The sequence below is a fragment of the Ceratotherium simum genome, chromosome 24, assembly GCF_057802395.1.
Source record: "Ceratotherium simum simum isolate JZ-2026a chromosome 24, ASM5780239v1, whole genome shotgun sequence".
Classification (NCBI taxonomy): domain Eukaryota; kingdom Metazoa; phylum Chordata; class Mammalia; order Perissodactyla; family Rhinocerotidae; genus Ceratotherium; species Ceratotherium simum.
The window spans coordinates 1,806,232-1,823,490 of NC_141923.1; the positions used below are offsets into that span (position 1 = coordinate 1,806,232).

General features: G+C 63.4%; 1 protein-coding gene and 1 long non-coding RNA gene across 2 annotated transcripts; one reads left to right on the top strand and one right to left on the bottom strand.

Moving 5' to 3' along the window:
- Positions 1–2,412: 2,412 nt before the first annotated feature.
- LOC147913791 (uncharacterized) lies at positions 2,413–5,014 on the bottom strand. Its single transcript, XR_015556029.1, has 2 exons — positions 3,291–5,014; positions 2,413–2,955 (listed from the first exon to the last, which is right to left on the bottom strand). It is a non-coding gene; the product is annotated as an uncharacterized LOC147913791 (long non-coding RNA).
- Positions 4,569–12,757, top strand: NUDT14 (nudix hydrolase 14). Its single transcript, XM_004434318.3, has 5 exons — positions 4,569–4,975; positions 8,171–8,214; positions 8,868–8,932; positions 9,139–9,376; positions 12,441–12,757. Exons 1-5 carry the CDS (start codon positions 4,895–4,897, stop codon positions 12,679–12,681), a joined length of 669 nt encoding a protein of 222 aa, XP_004434375.1. The 5' UTR covers positions 4,569–4,894; the 3' UTR covers positions 12,682–12,757.
- Positions 12,758–17,259: the final 4,502 nt, after the last annotated feature.

The window sequence follows — 17,259 nt, forward strand, 5'->3', positions numbered from 1 at the left end:
CTCCGTTCAAATGAGAGTGTAAACCAAGAAAGAGCAAGGCCAGGCACATGGAGCCCCAGTGTCTAACACAGGAGCCAGGGGAGGTGAGTCCCAGGGGGTGGCGAAGGGAGATGTCTGCCTCACAGCTGTGTCCCTGTGAGTGTCAGCCATCCAGACCAGACAGTGTGACACAAGAGATGGCAGCTCTGGGGCAGCGAGGATGCGGCTCCCTAAGGACTGTCTGCTTTGACTGACACCTGACCTATGCTGGAGGACTGGGAGAGGCCCTGGTGGGTTTAGACGCAGAAATGCAGGGCAGCCCAGCCCCCAAGCCCTGCCAGATGCCCTGCCCCTGGGGGTCTGAGTGTCCCTAGATCATCTGTGTCCCTGCCCACTGATGGCCCCAGGACTGCTCCTAGAAACACTCGGGGAGGCTGAGGCCAGACCTGGACCCAGAGGCTCTGCTCAGCTTCTCTTCTCCCGGAGACTTCAGCTGAGCAGGTCGTCAAAACAAAAGGGAATATAGCTCGGGGACGTACACCAAATGCAGAAAGGGTTCAGAAAAGCCGGGAGATGGTACTCAACATCTGGAAGGAGTTACTTTGGTGTGGGCAGAGCCCCCTGCAGTTTTCAGGGTGCCAGAGAGGTGCTATTTCGTGACCTGGCTCCTGCGTGGCTCTTTTCCTATTATCCTTTCAACTGTACATTACACAAATAGATTTTTTATACTCTTCTGCGTGTCCGACACATTTCACATTTCAGTGTTTAAAAATCAACAGTGCTCCTTCACCCTGGCGATAACCCAGCAGAATTCACATAGAAAGCAGGATACGATTCACAATGCAGCGAAACACGCAGGGCCCGGAGATCTGCCTGCAAAGGAGGCACCCAGCTCCCAGGGAGGAAGTCTGAACACAAGCAGATGTGGGTGAGCCCACGTGGAGCCCGGCAGACACTGAGTCTCTCCCAGGTAGTCTGCAGACCCAACACCGTTCCAATCCAAATTCCTGCACTGGTTTTATCACATGTGTTCTAACATTTGTAAGAAAAAATGAAGGTCGATGATAAATAAGTTAAATTTGAAAAACGAAGAAAAAAGCAAATGGGTGGAGTTTTGATGAAGATGTGCCTCGAAACCACAGTGATGGGACAGGATGCTGGTGTGGGAATCGGCGGAGGGACAGAGAGGAAAGCCGAGAGGCATACTCCCAGCCGCCTGCGGGTCCCGGCTTCTCCGGAGAACCTGAACCCTCAGGGCAGGGCCTGCGGACACTCCGTTTGTGCGGCCCAGGCCAGAGGCCTGAGGGCCCTTCGCTGGAGATACGAACTGGCCCAGAGAAAAGACCCCCCGGATACTGAAACCTGGGGGTGCACAAAGGGGCTGGTTCGCAGGGCAGCCCCCCAGTCAACAACACCCACCCCCAGACAGAGACAGCGCCTCCCAACCCTGGATTACAGGAAACAGAGACAGCGAGAGGGGACCAGGAAACAACTGTGACCCCCCTCCTCGAAGGTGAAGACACATCCAGGAAACAAAGACACGTGAGGGAGAGAGAAGCGTGGACACACAAGGTTAAAAACACAAAGGCAGAAACGTGAACAGAATGGATGGACTGAAGATAAAATTGAGAAACTCTCCCATCAAGTAGAACTGGAGGACCAAGAGACACAAATAAAAGAGGAAAGTAAAGAAAATCTCCTACATCCAGATCCACGCAATCCAACATCCACCAGCTGGAGCTCCAGAGAGAAGCGGTCAAGGAAAATAATAATAAAGATGTGACACGCATGTTTCCCAAATTGAAGGGCACATGTTTCCAGACGGAAATGGTCACAGGCCACCTGGCCGGGGGTCGAGAAACCCACCCAGAGACAGGGCACCACGGATCTGGGGACCTGACTGCTGCCGAGGGAGAGACAAGTGCCAAAAAGGGTCAGGAAAGCTCGGCGGTGACCGTGACACCAGGAGCGGCGGGCACCTTCATCGTGGGAAAATGGTTTTCACACCAGAATTAACCACCGGTCAGATGGCAGTCAGGGCGAGGGGCTGGTGACGTTTCCACACAGGTATAAGGTCCCAACTCATCGGCTTTCACGAGGCGTTTCCAGGAGGAGGGGGATGTGCACCAGCAAAACGAGGGAGTGGACCAGGGAGAGGAGGGCATGGGGCCACTGACTAACGGAAAGGAGCTCGTCAGGGGGACGAGGGGACCCCCTGCTCCCGGAGAAGGGGGCACCAGGCCATGGTGGCTGGAGGAGGGCCTCCGCCACGAAGGACCAATTGCAGGATGACCAGGTTCATCAACCTGGAGGTGGGTTGTGGGACCGCAGGGACCTTGATAAGAAGCAGCAGTAGGTCTCCAGACAAACAGGACGAATCTACACGTGCATGTTATATATATCTCTCTATATAAAACAGAACAGATACACATATAGATCTCTCTGTAGACATAAATCTATTATAAGGAACTTTCACGCAGTGGTAACGGAGGCCAAGGGTCACGATCTGCAGTCGGCCGGCTGGAGCCCTAGGGAGCCGACGGTGCGGCTCCAGCCTCAGTGAGTCTGGAGGCAGGAGACCGACGTCCCAGCTGGCAGACCATCCGGCAGAGGGCGAATCCCCCTTCCTCTGCCTTTTTGTTCTGGTCAGGCCCCAGGGAGTGGGTGAGACCCCGCACTGGGGAGGGCATCTGGTTACTCAGTCCACCGTGTCAGCTGAGAATCTCACCCAGAATCGCCCTCACAGTCACACCAGAAGTAATGCTGGACCAGATGTCTGTGCACCTGGGGTCCAGCCCCGCTGACACATAAATGGACCATCACAAAAGGACAGAGGGGAAGGAAGCAGCGATTAAACCAGAATGTTACCCGTGGTGGAAATGCAAGCACGAGGCACTTGTGAACATGCCACCAAGTGCGCACTCTCATGAAGGGAGTGAACACTCACACTGATCAGCCAGAACTCCTGAGGTGCACCTGTGGGGAGAGGGAAAATGGATATGTGCACGTGTGTGCACGTGTGTGTGCAAGAAAAGCAAATCTTCTGGGGCTGTGAGGCTGAGGCAGTGGACACCTCTCCTATAGCCCCGCCACGCCCACCTCACCTCCTCCTCACAGGCCCAGCCTCGGGTTGGGGGCTTCACCCTCCATGGTGTGTGCTCAGGGAAGGCGATGCACCCTACCTCCTGGCCCAAACCTTGGAGGTGAATGGTCACTGGTGCTCACAATGGGGGCTTCTGGGCAACGGTTTCTTCCTGACAAAAGAGACACCCCCTCCCCTTTACTGATGCCACTGGGTCTGTATGCAATACCTGGGTCACAGCAGCCATATTGGGAGCATGAGGTTGAGCAGGGAGGACCCGCGGTGCATGGTGGAAGTGCTCGATGGATGCTTCTGGGCCTCCTCCTTCCAGACTTCCTGAGTGACACTGCTGGACATCTGGGCCTGGGTCATGAGAAGCCTTGCCTAGTGACTGTGTGCTGGGGGAGCTGGCTGCTATGGAAGAATCCCACTACTCTGAGACCACTATGCTCTGAGGAAGCCCAAGCCAGCCACACGGTGGGGCCACATGCAGTGAGATGACCAGCCAGCCTGGGCTGTTCCGGCCACCCACCTGAGGTGCCAGACATGGGCCCAAGAAGCCATCCTGGACTTGCAACCCCATTGAGCCTTCCAAAGATTTCAGCCCCAGCTGCCACCTGATCATGACTGCAAAGAAACCCCAAGGATGAGCTGCCTGGCAGAGCCAGGGCCATCCATGGACTGGGGGAGAGAGTAATAAATGGGTGCGTTAAGTCATGGAATTTTGGGGTGCTTTGTCACACAGCAATGGATAACGGGGACATGGGAGTCAACCTTAAGGCCACACAGCCAGCCCCACCTGGGCTGTCCCCCCAGGGCCATAGTTCAGAGAGCAGGTGCAGGGCTCAGCTCCCCCACCCCATCGTTAGCACCTGGCCCTGGGGAGGCAGTGGCAGCATTTGGAGGGGGTCCTCGGGATCCACACCCAAGGAAGGAGTCCAGCTGCCTGGGAGAGGTGTCAGCAGGGCGGGGGAGACAGCAGGGGGGCTTCTTGGGGGAGGGACTAGCAGCTGGCTCCTGAGGTGGAGGAAGGATAGCCCCAGAGACAGGGAGTGGCAGCTGCTCCCACGAGGGGCAGGTGGGCAGTCCCTGTCCAGGCCAGCTCTCCACCCATCCCAGGAGCCTGGAGGGGAGGGCCTGGCTCCGCCTAGGCCCTGGTCCCTCCCCTTTCCCACTAGGGCTCCTCTGCCTTGCCTTCCTTCCAGAGCCTTCTCTCTTCCCAGCCATGATGCTCCCTGGAGGTGCCTCCACTCTCCCCCGACACTGCCCACGCAGGGGTCCCTTGACCTCTTCGTTCTTCCTCTACTGCTTCGCAAGGCAGCCGTAGCCGTGACTGCCAACCTCTCTCTTCAGGGCCCAGTCTCTCCTTTCGTGGAGGTCTGGCCCCGCCCCCGGAAGGCCCAGTCTCGGGGTGGTGGTCAGCGCCGGTTGGGGAGCCATCCGCTCGGCTCATCCTCGCCAGAGCTGCACCGCGAAGCCCTCTCCCGACCGTGAGGTCCCAAGCCCCGAGCACCGGGGATCTCTTCTCCCATTCGTCTCCTCCTGTCACGCCCGCCCCGGCGGGCCCGCACACTCGGCGGGCCCCAACCCCGCAGCTGGGTCGCTCACATCCCGCTCACCCCGCGGGGCTCCGGAAGCGCCCGGTCTGCGCGCGGACCCCGGCAGGTGCTACCTGCGCGCCAGCCCGGCGCTCGCGGCGCGACCGCCCCGCCCCGCGCGCACTGGGCATGCCCGGAGCCGGTCACGCGCCCGCCAGCCCGCCCGCCGGCCCGCCCGAGTCCAGCGCCGACCCTGCCCGCGCCCGCCCCGGCCCCGGCTGCCCCTCGCGCCGCCATGGAACGCATCGAGGGGGCGGCCGTGGGCCGCTGCGCATCCTCGCCCTACCTGCGGCCGCTCACGCTGCACTACCGCCAGGTGAGCCCGCCCGCGCGTCCGCGGCCCTCCGGCGGCCCCGGAGCCCCGCCCCCGCTCCGAGTCCTGCCCACATCATCCGAGCCCCGCCCATAGCCCTGGAGTCCAGGCCCCGCCCACAGACCTGGAGCCCCCGCCCGTAATCCAGGAACCTGACCCCGCCCACAGCCCGGAGCCCCGCCCCCGCCAGGAGCCCCGCCCCTCGCGCCCTGCCTCCCCGCCCAGCGCACCAGAACCGGTCAGGGTTCGCAGACCCCGGAGGGCGCTCGGGTCGGGGAGGGGCCCCGGCAGAGACACTTCCGGAGACCACTCATTCCTCCAAGGAGGCTTTGCTGAGCCCCGGCCTTTTTTGCGGAGAGACGTATTGGGCGCCCCGGGGATCAGGGAAAGTTTCCTGGAGCTGGTGGTCTCCATCTGGGCAGAGGAGGAAGGGGAACTGAATGAGGAGGCCAGGAGGGAGGAGGTAGGAGAGGGAGCTGGGTGGGCACTGGAGAGCCTCTCTAGGTGGGCTTCCTCCGAGGGCACCTCTTTGGAGTCTCCAGCTGCCCAGCTCCGAGGGCGTCACCTCCTCTGGCCCATCTCCTGGGGAGCAGGACCACACCTACCTCCTCCTCTGGCACCGGGCATGTAGTAGGTTCACAAGAAATATGTGCTGGGTTACAGAACTGGTTCTGTCTGGCGTGGGCCCCCCTCTTTTGGCTACCCACTCCACCTGCCCCCAGCGCGCTTCTCCATGCCGTTCAGATGAAGACTGCCCTCCTGCCCCTCAGTGAGGAGAAGTGGTCCAGGTCTTTGGTGCCCCTCTGCCTGCAGCGTTATGTCCCTCCCGTCCTCTCTAGGCCCCTTCCTCTTGCCAACCCTGTGAAGCCCTCTTGGCCCCCAGCCCGAGAGGAGCCCCCGCATCCCCGCTTTCCCTGTGGCTATAGCCCTATTGGCTCCAGGGGACAGGGAATTCGTGTCCTCGAGATGGACCCACGTTGGCAGTGCTGGCCTGAGCCAGAAGCCAGGGCCAGTCGAGGGCAGAGTGTGGGGACAGGGAGGTCGCTGCCCTTCTGCCTGGCATTGGCCTGGGGCAGGGGTCCCTGATTGTGGCTGCACAGCAACTGGGAGCTAGGGCTCTGGGGGGCAGCAGGTGGGCACAGGGTGGTCCAGGCACACCCCCCTGTGGCCCGAGGCTGCAGCAGTCTCTCCCCTGTGAAGCGCAGACGGGTGCTGGTAACCAGTGCTGAGCCGGTGTGCGCTGCAGGCTGTGGTGAGCAGGGTCTGGGGGCTGGAACAGCATTCCCTCAGGGGCCGAGGGACATGGGGCTGAGCAGTGCATGCCACCGAGGGGCATCTGCATCCTCTGGTCATTGGCCACCCCCGCCAGGGGAGATCTAATGGACAGACAGACCCATCGACGAGAGGCAGGGCACCTCTTGTGGCTCAGGGAGGGGCTGTGTTCACACTCCAGTCCTGTCCCTCCCTCCCAGGACTCCTGGAGGACGAGCCAGGCCTGGTCCCACTCACTGGGCAGGGGGTCCTGTGGGAGGGGCCGGCTGGGCCTTGGTGAGCCTATCTGGACCTTCCCCTGCACTTCACCTTGGCTGGACCCAAGGGTCTGACAGACGTTTTGATATTGAGCCGAGAGGGTCCCAGAGACCTGCCCCGGGTGACACTCACCCTGAGGGAGGCAGGGGGCAGGGCAGGCACATGGCCGACTGGGGGGCAGGCCTTCCTGGGAGCCCGTCCTGGTGGGTGGCTCGCCCCTGGGTGGCCGAATTGCGGGCAGGCCCGGGCTTGCCTCTCGGGGTGGTGCCTCACAACGGCCTCCCAGGTGGCCGACCTGCGCACCACAGGGCTTCCGCCCTCCCTTCCCCTTGGAAACTCAGGCCCTGCCACCCCTCCAGGATACCTCTGCCTAGGGCAGAGCTCAGGCCAATTTTCCCAGCTCCTCTCGGATCAGCATGAGGGCCTCTGCCTGTGAGGTCCCCCTGCCTGAGATGCTCTTCCGTCACTTCTGTGGGGCCTGGTGCCGTGTCACCTCCTCCAGGAAGTCCTCACAAAGGCTGTCCCTTAGCGTCCTCCCTCTGCAGCCCCAGCTGCGCTTTCTGTCTCTGGTGCTCAGCTCCATGTCCGTTTCATGACCTGGTCAGAGTCCCAAGGGTGGGGCCAGCAGCTTGCCAGGGCCTCAGGGCTGACCCAATGGTTGAAGGCAGGTAAGCTAAGCATGCTGGTGATGGGCAGCCAGAGGGCAGGGCCCCGGGTCCAGCTCCATCTGCAGAAACCCCTTGGGGAGGGGGCGGGGCTGGTGGAATGGCCACTGCCTGCCCTCACCCTGAGGATAGGAGCCCGCCTGGCCTAGCGGTGGCCAGCTGGCAGGATGCTGGGCCCCTCCTACCTCCTGCCTGCTGAAACCCCGGCCCAGGCCCCTACCGCGCACCACCTCCTTCCCTCACTGAATGCTGCCTGAGCCCTGCGAGCCCGTCTGGGCAGAGTGCCCAGGGTGGGGGAGCAGGCTGGTGGAGGAAAGTGACAGAACAGCAGGACCACAGGATGCATGAGAGACAGCCCAAGACAGAAACTGGGCTGGGGAGGGGGTTGTCCCACTGTCCAGTCACCACCATTGAATCAGCACGTCCTGCAGGGTGCTCTCCCGCCTAGCTCAGGCACCATGCGGCCCCGGCTGCTCGGCTGCTCTGCTGCTGGTGCGCTCTCAGGAGGCCAGCCTGCCCCTTCCGCCCTCCCATCTCCCTCTGTCCAGTGGCCCGAGGGCGTGTCAGCGGTGCAAACCTGATCTCAGCTCTGCCCGCTTGGGACCCTCCCTGCCCTGACTATGAGGAAGCGTCATACCTGCCCCTTCCCCATACCCCCATGGTCCTTCCCGCACTTGGTGACAGTGTACATCTCGTTGCAGCTCCTTGTGCTTAGCCGGTGCTGGGTGGCAGCTCACGCTGTGCCTGGTCTGCCTTTCCTCCCTTTGCCCTGGTTTTCTGCCTGGAGAGCGTCAGGCTGTCCTTGACTTCCTTGCCCAGTTCGGGCTGCTACCCACTCACTGATCTGCCACAGCTCCCAACTGCTCTGGGCCCAGGCTGTGAGCGGGTCTCCCTGGCAGGATCTGCTGCAGTAGGTCTACGTGGCCTCCTCAGCTCCCCAGAGCACCTCCACCCACACTGGCAGCCCTTCGGCCCACCTTGAGCACTGCCTTGCCTCTTTCAGAACGGCACCCAGAAGTCGTGGGACTTCATGAAGACACATGACAGGTGAGGGCCCAGCGTGGCCCGGCCACTGGGGAAGCCGCAAGCTAATGCCCGCGGGGACGCTGGGGCCCAGGGCTTGGAGCCCCACCCCTGCCTCTGCCTTTCTGCGCTCTCCTGTTCTCTGAACTGCTCCACGCTCAGTCCTCACTTTCACATTCCTTTCTGAGGTCTCAGCCCGAGGCCTGGAGGCTGAGCTGGCCCCCGGCTCAGGCTGCCTGGACCATGGTGGAGGGCCGGCCTTCCTGGACCTGAGAGAGACCGTCCGGGTGCCCTGGCCCCTGAGCATCAGGGGAATGGCCGGGCAGCGACATGGCTCCAGGAGTGTGGCTGCCAGGCAGCTGGCCAGCAGGGGCCACATGTCCCATCAGTCACCCAGCCTCAGCTGCCGCCACCCCCGACCTGCCCAGCTGCCCAACATGTCTGTCTCCACCCTGCTGCCCCCGTCCTGCCAGCTGGAATACAGTGGGTCCGGGTCTTAGCCTGACTGTGTGGCCCTGCGGGCTCTGGCCTCAGTCTCCTTGTCTGAGCAAGGGACCCGATTTCCTGGGCTGTGGGGAGAAGAGGTGGGCTGGGAACAGGAGGACGGTAGCCAGGGCCCCCATGGAGGTGAGCGGAGGGGGTTGCTCCTGTGCTGAGCTCTGTCCACCCCCCCGCAGTGTGACCATTCTCCTGTTCAACTCTTCTCGGAGGAGCCTGGTGTTGGTGAAGCAGTTCCGGCCAGGTGCAGCCGGTGGGAGTGGGGTGTGGGGGGAGGGGAGATCTGCAGGGTCACTTTCAGGCCCCTGTGGTGTAGAGTCAGAATGCTGATGAGGGGAGAAGGCTCCAGGGGAAACTGAGGCCCAATGAGGGGGTGTGGCCTAGGTGGGTCGCATGGAGGTGGCTGCCATGTGGCCGTGACCGTGGTCTGCCCTCCCTCCCCGCAACCAGCTGTGTATGTGGGCGAGGTGGAGCGCCACTTCCCAGGGTCCCTGACAGCCATGGACCAGGACAGGCCCCGGGAGCTGCAGGCGGCCCTGCCCGGCTCGGCGGGGGTGACGTACGAGCTCTGCGCCGGCCTCGTGGACCAGCCAGGGCTCTCGCTGGAGGAGGTGGCCTGCAAGGAGGCTTGGGAAGAGTGCGGCTACCAGCTGGCCCCCTCCGACCTGCGCCGGGTCACCACGTACAAGTGAGTGGGGCTGGGCTCGCAGGTCTGCACCTTTGGGAAGGGCGTCCTGCCATCAGCGCGGCCTGGGGACGGGACAGGCTGCCCGCGAGGCAGTGAGCGCCCTGTTCCTGGGGGCGTGCAAGCCAGGCGATTCCTCCTTGTCTTTCAGTGTGGGGTTGGGGGAAGGTTGGACAGAACACACCTCAGATCGAGATCCAGGCCGGAACCCGGGGCTCGTGGGGCTGGTTCTGGAGCGTGCTCGGCCCGTGCCCCCACCCTGCGGCCCCTAGCCCTGTGGGGCCGCACGGGTGGCAGCTGCTGCCGACAGATGCCTCTACTTCCTGTGGGATTAAGCACAGGGCGCGAGGGGTGGGGGTGAGTCACAGATCTGCTGTCAGATGGTGGCTCAGGAATGAGGGGAAGGCTGAGTCCCAGGCCGGGGTGGGGGCAGTGGCCCCAGCACTCCTGGGGAGGGGGAGGTGTGGCCCGGAGGCCGGACTTCAGGGACTGCCCCACCAAAGCCCGGGTGCCCTCTGCTGCACACTCCCCACAGGGTCCACAGCCGGGCTGTCTTCCCAGGACAGGATGTTGGAGTGAAGCCTGTCCCCTGCCCCAGGGGCGCGGTGATGCGTCCCTGACTCTGGTGAAGTCTAGCGCAGGAGGAGGGTGTCACAGTGTCCCTCCACACGCTGAGCCCCGGCCCCTGGCAGCCTTCTCCAGAGGGCAGGGGCCACTCAGTGTGGGGCCCTCGTCAGGGTGTCCCCCTGGCCTGGGGGTGGGCTGCTGGAGTTGATCTCCAGCCCTAGGAAGAAGATGAGCCAGGGCCTGCAGCCTCATGTTAAACATGGCATTTCCATGCCAAAGGGTCAACCATCTTGGTGTTATCTGCAGGTGTCCTCCGTGTGGCCGGCCAGTGGCCACTTGGCCCCAGAGCCTCCTGGCATTTGGTGCTGGGGGCGGGGAGAATCCAAGGAGCCTGACTTGGGGTAGGGGTCGGGCCAGTGGGCAGATCAGTGGGGCTGGCAAGGAGGAAGGCGGGTGGGATGTGTTCCGGAGGGTTGGGGTCTCCCTGGAGGAGGTGAGCCTGGGCGGAGTCCTGGCAGTGGGCGTCATGGCCAAGGCTTGGGGGCAAGTGGACATGTAGCCCCAGCTGCAGTAGTTCCACAAGCAGGGCCTCTGGGCTATGGCCTGATCCTGAGGGTGCTGGGGAGCCAAGGAGGGTTCTGGGCAGAGAACAGCATGCTCAGACTTGTGTTTTGGAAGCGAGGGGTGGCTGTGAGGAGGCAGGACTGGAGGGCCCTGTGGCAGCAGTGTCTGCGGGCCTGATGGGGGCTGGATAGACAGCAGAGCTCGTGCTGCCCCTATAGCAGGTCCCATGGCTTCCTGCTCCTGGCCCTGGAGGTGAGCCAGGCCACTCACCCCCCAGTCACAGGTGACATGGTGCAGGCACTCGTCTGAGATCACCCAGCTAAGGGTGTGATTGAGTGAGGATGGACAGGCAGTGCCTGGCCTGCTGGGCATATTCTTCTTGGTCTGGGCCAAAGGCCACGCCCGTCTCCTTCACAAGCCGGCGGAAGCTAGGACTGGAAACCCTGCAGGCTGGCCATCAAAGGCACAAGCCATGGCCGCCGGCGGAAACAGGCCATCAGGAAGGGTCCGCGGGAGATAAGGGGCTGGAGGGCGGAGGAAGCAGCTGGGCGAGGTCAGTCTGGGTGAGGGCTCCCCTCCTGGGGGAGGGGGACTTGGGGAGTCGGGAATGGAAGCCCCTCAACCTGCTCCCCTCCCTCCCCTGCATCTCCAAGGGCAGCCTGCCACCCCGCAGGCCTCTGGCCGGCCTCAGCCAACCTCCTGGGGTGACCCGGGGTTCCCCTTATCCCCTGGACATTTCCCAGACCCTCCTGGTTCCCCTTTCCCCCCACAAACCCATGCTTGGCCCTTCCCCTCCGGTGCTGGAGTCCAGACTGGCCCCTCCACCCCCCACCCCGCTTCATGGCCAGCACTCACCATGGCTGCCCACGCTTGCTCCCACCGGCACCATTCCGGGCCACTGCCCTCTGCCTGGGTGCTTGGCCCCCTCCTGGTGGCCACCGCCTGTGAGGGATGGGACTCCCTCACACCCCTTTCCAGCCTAGGACCAATGGGCCTGGGTCTGGGGACTTCGCCCCCATCCCACCACGCCCGTGAGCCCCAGCCGCTCGCCCGGGCCTCCTCGCCACCTGCCATCCCCAGCCTGGACCTTGCGTCCTGCAGGGCTGCTGTAGGGAGCTCTTATGGGCCTGAGCCGCACGGGCTGCCGGGTGTGCCCCTGCTGCCAGCCAGCCTGGAGTCCTGAGTGTCTGTGCTGCAGAACAGCGTGTCATGGGCTTCCAACAGCTCACGTGTACAACCTCGCGGCTGCTGTGGGTCAGCAGTCTGCTTACGGGGGAGTTGGGGCCTCTGCTCAGGGTCTCGCCAGGCTGCAGTCAGGGTGTCGGCCAGGTCTGTGGTCTCGTCTGGGGCTCGGGTCCTCTTCCTAGCTCACAGATTGTGGCAGAATCTCCTCGTGGCTGTGTGTCTAAGGACCCCATTTCCTGGCTGGCTGTTGGCTGGGACCATGGTCAGCTCCTTGAGGCCCCTGGCAGGCTCTGGCCATGTGGCCCCCTCACAGCATGATGGCTTGCTTTGTCTTGAAGGCCAGCATGACAGTGTCTCTCTGACTTCCTCTGTCTCTGATCTCTAAACCCTTGCCGAAGAGCTTGCCTGATTAGGTCAGGCCCACCCGGGATAATGTCCCTTTTGATGAACTCACAGTCAACTGATTAGGGTTGTTAATTATATCTGCAGAATCCTTTTGTCTTTGTTATATGACATAACCTGATCACAGAAGCGATACCCAACGTATTCCTAGGTTTCCCCCACACTCGAGGGGAGGGGATTACATGGGGTGTATACACCAGGGGTGAAGATCTGGGGTGTGTGATGGAGTATTCTGGGGTCCTGCCTACCAGAGGGCTGGAAGGAGCAGGGTGAAGAGGGCTGTGGAAGGGGCAGGGGTGGCTGGCGGGGCCCGTGTAGGTGGCTCAGCACACTCTGTCTTGCCCCGTAGGTCTGGCGTGGGACTGACCGGCTCCAGCCAGACCATGTTCTATGCAGAGGTGACAGACGCCCAGCGGGGCGGCCCAGGCGGGGGCCTGGCCGAGGAGGGTGAGCTCATTGAGGTCGTGCACCTGCCCCTGGATGGCGCTCAGGCCTTTGCCTACGACCCGGATGTCCCCAAGACCCTTGGTGTCATCTTTGGTATCTCGTGGTTCCTCAGCTGCGTGGCCCCTGGCCTGAGTCCCCAGTGAGACTCCAGGGTGCCTGGACAGAGGCTGGTCCTGACCACTCGCCCTGCAGACCGAATAAAGGCTTGTGTCCCTCCAGCCTGTGTCCACTGGCCCTGAGCTGTGACGATGGGAAAGCAGGGGCGGTTGGGGGGGGCTGGGGTAGGGGCAGGGAGTGGGGCTCTCCATCAGAGCTGGCAGTTCCGCTAGAGCAGAAGCCTCGGGCTGCAGGCGGTGCAGGGGGCTAAGCAGGCATCGGGGAGTGCCACAGGCCTCGGTGGGGCTGAGGGAGAGGCAGGGAGGATGGTGCCAGGCTGTGCCGCCTCTTGGGGCAGGAGAGGTGGGGACGGGGGCTAGGCCAGGCCAAGTGCTCAGGGAGGGCAGCACAGCAGGTCTGAGGCTGGGCCCACTGGGCACCGGGCCGCGGGCTGAGGCAGCCAGAATTTAGGAGGAGGAGGGGCACACAGAACTGCGGGCTGCATTTGGAGGGCACACGCCTCCTGCTCCTGGAGCAGGTGTGGGGCCCTGTGCTGAGTGCGGTGGCACTGGAGCACTGCTCCAGGAGCCCAGAGCCAGAGCTGCCCTGGGTTTGGTGCTCCTAGTTGCTGCTTATGTCCCGTGGGCCGTGAGAGGCATCACTCCGTCTGCCGGCCTGTGTGTGATGTGGCCTACAAACCCCGGAGGACCCGTGCCCTGCACACTGGCCTGTCCTGAGAGTCAGCGACTGTGTGAGCTGCCCTCCGTGACCCTCGAGTACTTGGGGTCCCAGGAGGGCTCGCTGCCCGCTCAGCCAGGCACCCAGTATGGCCTCCGTACATGACGGGTGGCTGGAGCCCACCATGCGGAGCGCATGCCAGTCACTATGGTCGTGGGCTTTTTCAGGCACTGCTGGGCCGTCAGTGGGGGATGGGGGCCAGGGAAGCTTCCTTGAGGGAGAGCTGGCTTGACCCTTTCTGAGGGTGGTGAGCTGGTCCCCCAAAGCCTCTGGTCAGCCCTTGGTTGATGCCCTGGGGGACGGGTCGGGGGCAGCCTGGGTCATGGCCCACTGACCCTGTGGAGGGCGAGGTGGCCAGGGAAGGCTTTCCCCACAGGCAGGTGGAGACGGGGGCCGGAATAAGCAGGAGCTTTGCTGTGAACCTGACCTGTGCTCTGTGCCCTGGTGTCCCCTTGGACTGGGCCCTGGGCTGGAATGGTGGAGGACCCCAGGCAGGACACGCTGCCTCAGGCTCCTGCTGACACCCCATTGTCGGGTGGGGGGCACCTCACCTGGGCTGAGGTCCACTTGTCCTCCTGTGCTCCCCCTGCCCTGCCCCAGGCTGAACCCATGCTGACCCCAGGCAGGCAGGCAGGCACTTTTGTGAGCATGCATGAAGGGGCACCCAGGTCCCCCTTCCCTGCTGGCCTGGGGGAGTGCTCGTGGCTGAGCCCCGCTGGGAGCAGTAGTGCAGACAGCCTCTGGGCCTGGCATTTGAAGCCGCCCTGAGGAGGCTGTGCCCAAGGGGCCCACTCCATCAGCACCACCTGTATGCAAATGCCAGCTGGGACCCAGATGGGGCCGCCCAGGTGGGGCCTTCTGGGAGCCCAGCCAGGTGAGTGACATGCTGCTGGGGAGGGCCCTCGGGCATGCAGTGTATGTCCACGGGGCCACAGGGCTGGGCTGCAGTGGGTACTGAGCAGCCCAGCTCCACCCTGTCCAGAGGAGGCCCCAGCCCCAGTGCATCTGGAGAGCGAGTCCCAGGGCAAGAGCTCTGCCCAGCTGCGCTGCCCCTCTTCCTCCCTCCCTTGCAGCTTCCTGATGCCCACCTCTAGAGCTCCCCTGGCCCTCTGGGCCCGCCTGCAGGTGCTGCCCACTGTCTCTGAGTGACCGCTCCTGCGTACTGGGTGGGGCCGGTGGCTCTCTGTGCCCTGGGGAGCGTGCTGGGCTCCAGACTGGCGGGGTGGGGTGGAGGACAGGGTCCCTGGACTTGGGTGCAGTCCAGCCCCTCACTCTGCTCTGCAGCCCGATGGGGCAGCTCAGCAGGCATGGCTGCTGGGCCTAATGGAGCTGGCATCGATTTCCCGGCACTGGAGAGGGGGCTGTAACCGGAAACTCCCCTCCCTGGCTGCTATATTTAGCACCGCAGAACACGGGCGGAAGCACAGCTCACTCTTGAGCCCAGCTGGCTCTGTCCAAACCCTGGGCAGCCTGCGCCCCAGCCTGGTCCTGAAGCCCCTTGGCCAGGCCGAGCGGCCCCCACCCTGTCCATGCCTTGTCCAGCATGAGTTGAGCACCCACCTCAGAGCGTGCCCGAGAGAGCCCCCAGGCTAGGGGGCAGGTGGAGCTGGGAGGCTGAGGGGTCCAGTGGGCCCCAGAACAGTGATGGGGGCCTTCCTGGAGGAGGCAGGGCAGCCTGGTCCGGCAAGGGTGGAGGCAGGAGCCCTGGCCCCCCTGGCCCCCACTGGGTGCTGGGTGGGGGGATCCAGGGCTGCAGAAATCCCTGCAGAGGGAGACCCCAGGAGGGAGGAGGCCCCCTCTCTCAGCAGCCTCCAACGCCCACCCCTTCCCCGAAGCGGCCACCTTCCTGACTTAAACCTCTCCTGGGCACCCTTAGGTCCAAGCTGTGGCTCCCAGGAGGCAGCAGGGGACCGTGAGTGGGAGGGGGCTACTCTGCCCTGCAGGGTGGCACCATGCACAGGGAGAGAGGGAGCCTGCCCCACAAACAGGCTTCCTGGGCCTGCCGACCTCCTGGTACTGCCCTGATGCTCACCCAGCTGCCCTGGGCCCAGGGGAGCCAGAACCCACTCCCAAAGGACCTAGAGGGAGGCAGATGGGGCCAGGCCACTGTCTCCTCAGCTCTGCAGGGCAGGCGGGGCCTCTGTGTCCTGGAGGCAGGGCTGGCCAGCAGGAAGGGCCCCAGGGAGGCTGCATCCCCCAGCAGGTTAAGCTTGAATCTTGAGATGGAGTGAGCATCTCTCACTGGTGCTCTGAGCGGGGAAAGAGCCTCTGCCGAAATGCTGCAGTTTCTGGAACGGCCACACAGAAAGCCCCACCATCAGCCATGCTGCCTCTGAGCTAGCCTAGGCGGTCCTTTCCTCCCACAGTCCACAGCTGGCCTCGAGCAGGAAGCTTCAGAGGTGGACGGGGGAGGGGCCCATGGGGGGATTGTTCTCCGGATTCCGCCTCTTACATACACTGGAATTCCCCCCTCCTCAGCCCCTCCGCTGCCAGGCCGTGGCCTGGCCACCGGCCCCTCTCACTTGCACGATGGCAGGGGCCACTTATGGCCTCGGTGCCCCGACCTCGCTCCCTGCTGCCCCTCCCCCCGCAATCCTGCAGCCCAGCCCAGCTCAGCTGCTTGGTGTGACTTCCCGTTGGTCTTAGCAGGAAGACTCCAGTCTAGTCGGGGAGGCCCAGGGCAGCCTGGCACTCACCATCACCACCAGCCTCACCTATGCCCCTCATTGTGTCCTTCTCACAGGCTCTCACTGGGGAGAGGCTCCCACAGCCCCAGGGCCTTTGCATGTGCTGTTCCCAGCTCCTCACCCAGCTGACTTTTTTTTGTGAGGAAGATCAGCCCTGAGCTAACATCTGCCAGTCTTCCTCTTTTGGCTGAGGAAGACTGGCCCTGAGCTAACATCTGTGCCGATCTTCCTCCACTTTATGTGGGATGCCGCCACAGCATGGCCTGACAAGCGGTGCGTTGGTGCACGCCCGGGATCTGAACCCGAGCCGCCAGCAGCAGAGCACATGCGCTTAACCGCTACGCCATGGGCCGGCCCCTCACCCAGCTGCCTTTTGCCTGCCATCTGGGTCTTAGCAGGCCCCCTCCCTGACTTGTCCGTCTGCCTCACCTTTACAGTTTGTTGTTCTGCATCTTTGTCTAAGTTCTCAGTCCCTGAGCCCCCTGAGGGTGGGCAGGGGCCGTGTCTGCCTTGTTCACCACTTGGCCCAGGGCCTTCCTGGGTAGTGGGGCAGTGGGCATGGGCAGGGGCAGGCAGGGATGGAGCCCTGGAACCCTAGAACCGGGAGGGGGGCTCCTCGCCCCTCCTGGGGCCTTCAGTACTGGGTACCTGCCCCTGGGCCAGAACAAAGAGAAGGAGACGTCTCCACAGAGAGCCCCCAGCCCCCGCAGGCAGTAACTGCTGCCCACCCGCAGGAGGAAAGCGGCTGCAAGGCTCTGAACACAGCATGCATTCCCTTATTTGGCGGGGGTCGCTGTGTGTGGCGGTGCCTGGCTTGTGTCCTGCCCCCCTCCCAGCCTACCAAGGGGCTCAGGTAGGGACAGGCGCTCAGAGTGAGCAGACCCAGGCCCATCCCTTTAGGGGCCCCCAGCTGCTCCTGCAGGCCTGGATCCTGGAAGGGGCTGCTCAACAGGGGTGGGCACTGAACCCAGTAGGGGGTGGTATTCCCTGGGCATTGGACCCCTTGGGCAGCCCCACCAGCACATCCTAGTGAGAGAGGGCAGTGTCGTGCCCTGAGTTGGTTCTGCTCTGCCCCCAGCCCCTGAACCTGGCCTCTTTCAAAGCTGTCTTCCTCCAGGAAGCCTTCCATGCGCCCCCTCCTCCTGCCCCCACAAATTGTGGCTGTGACCAGCTCTAGGCAGGGGGCTGCCCTCCCAGCTC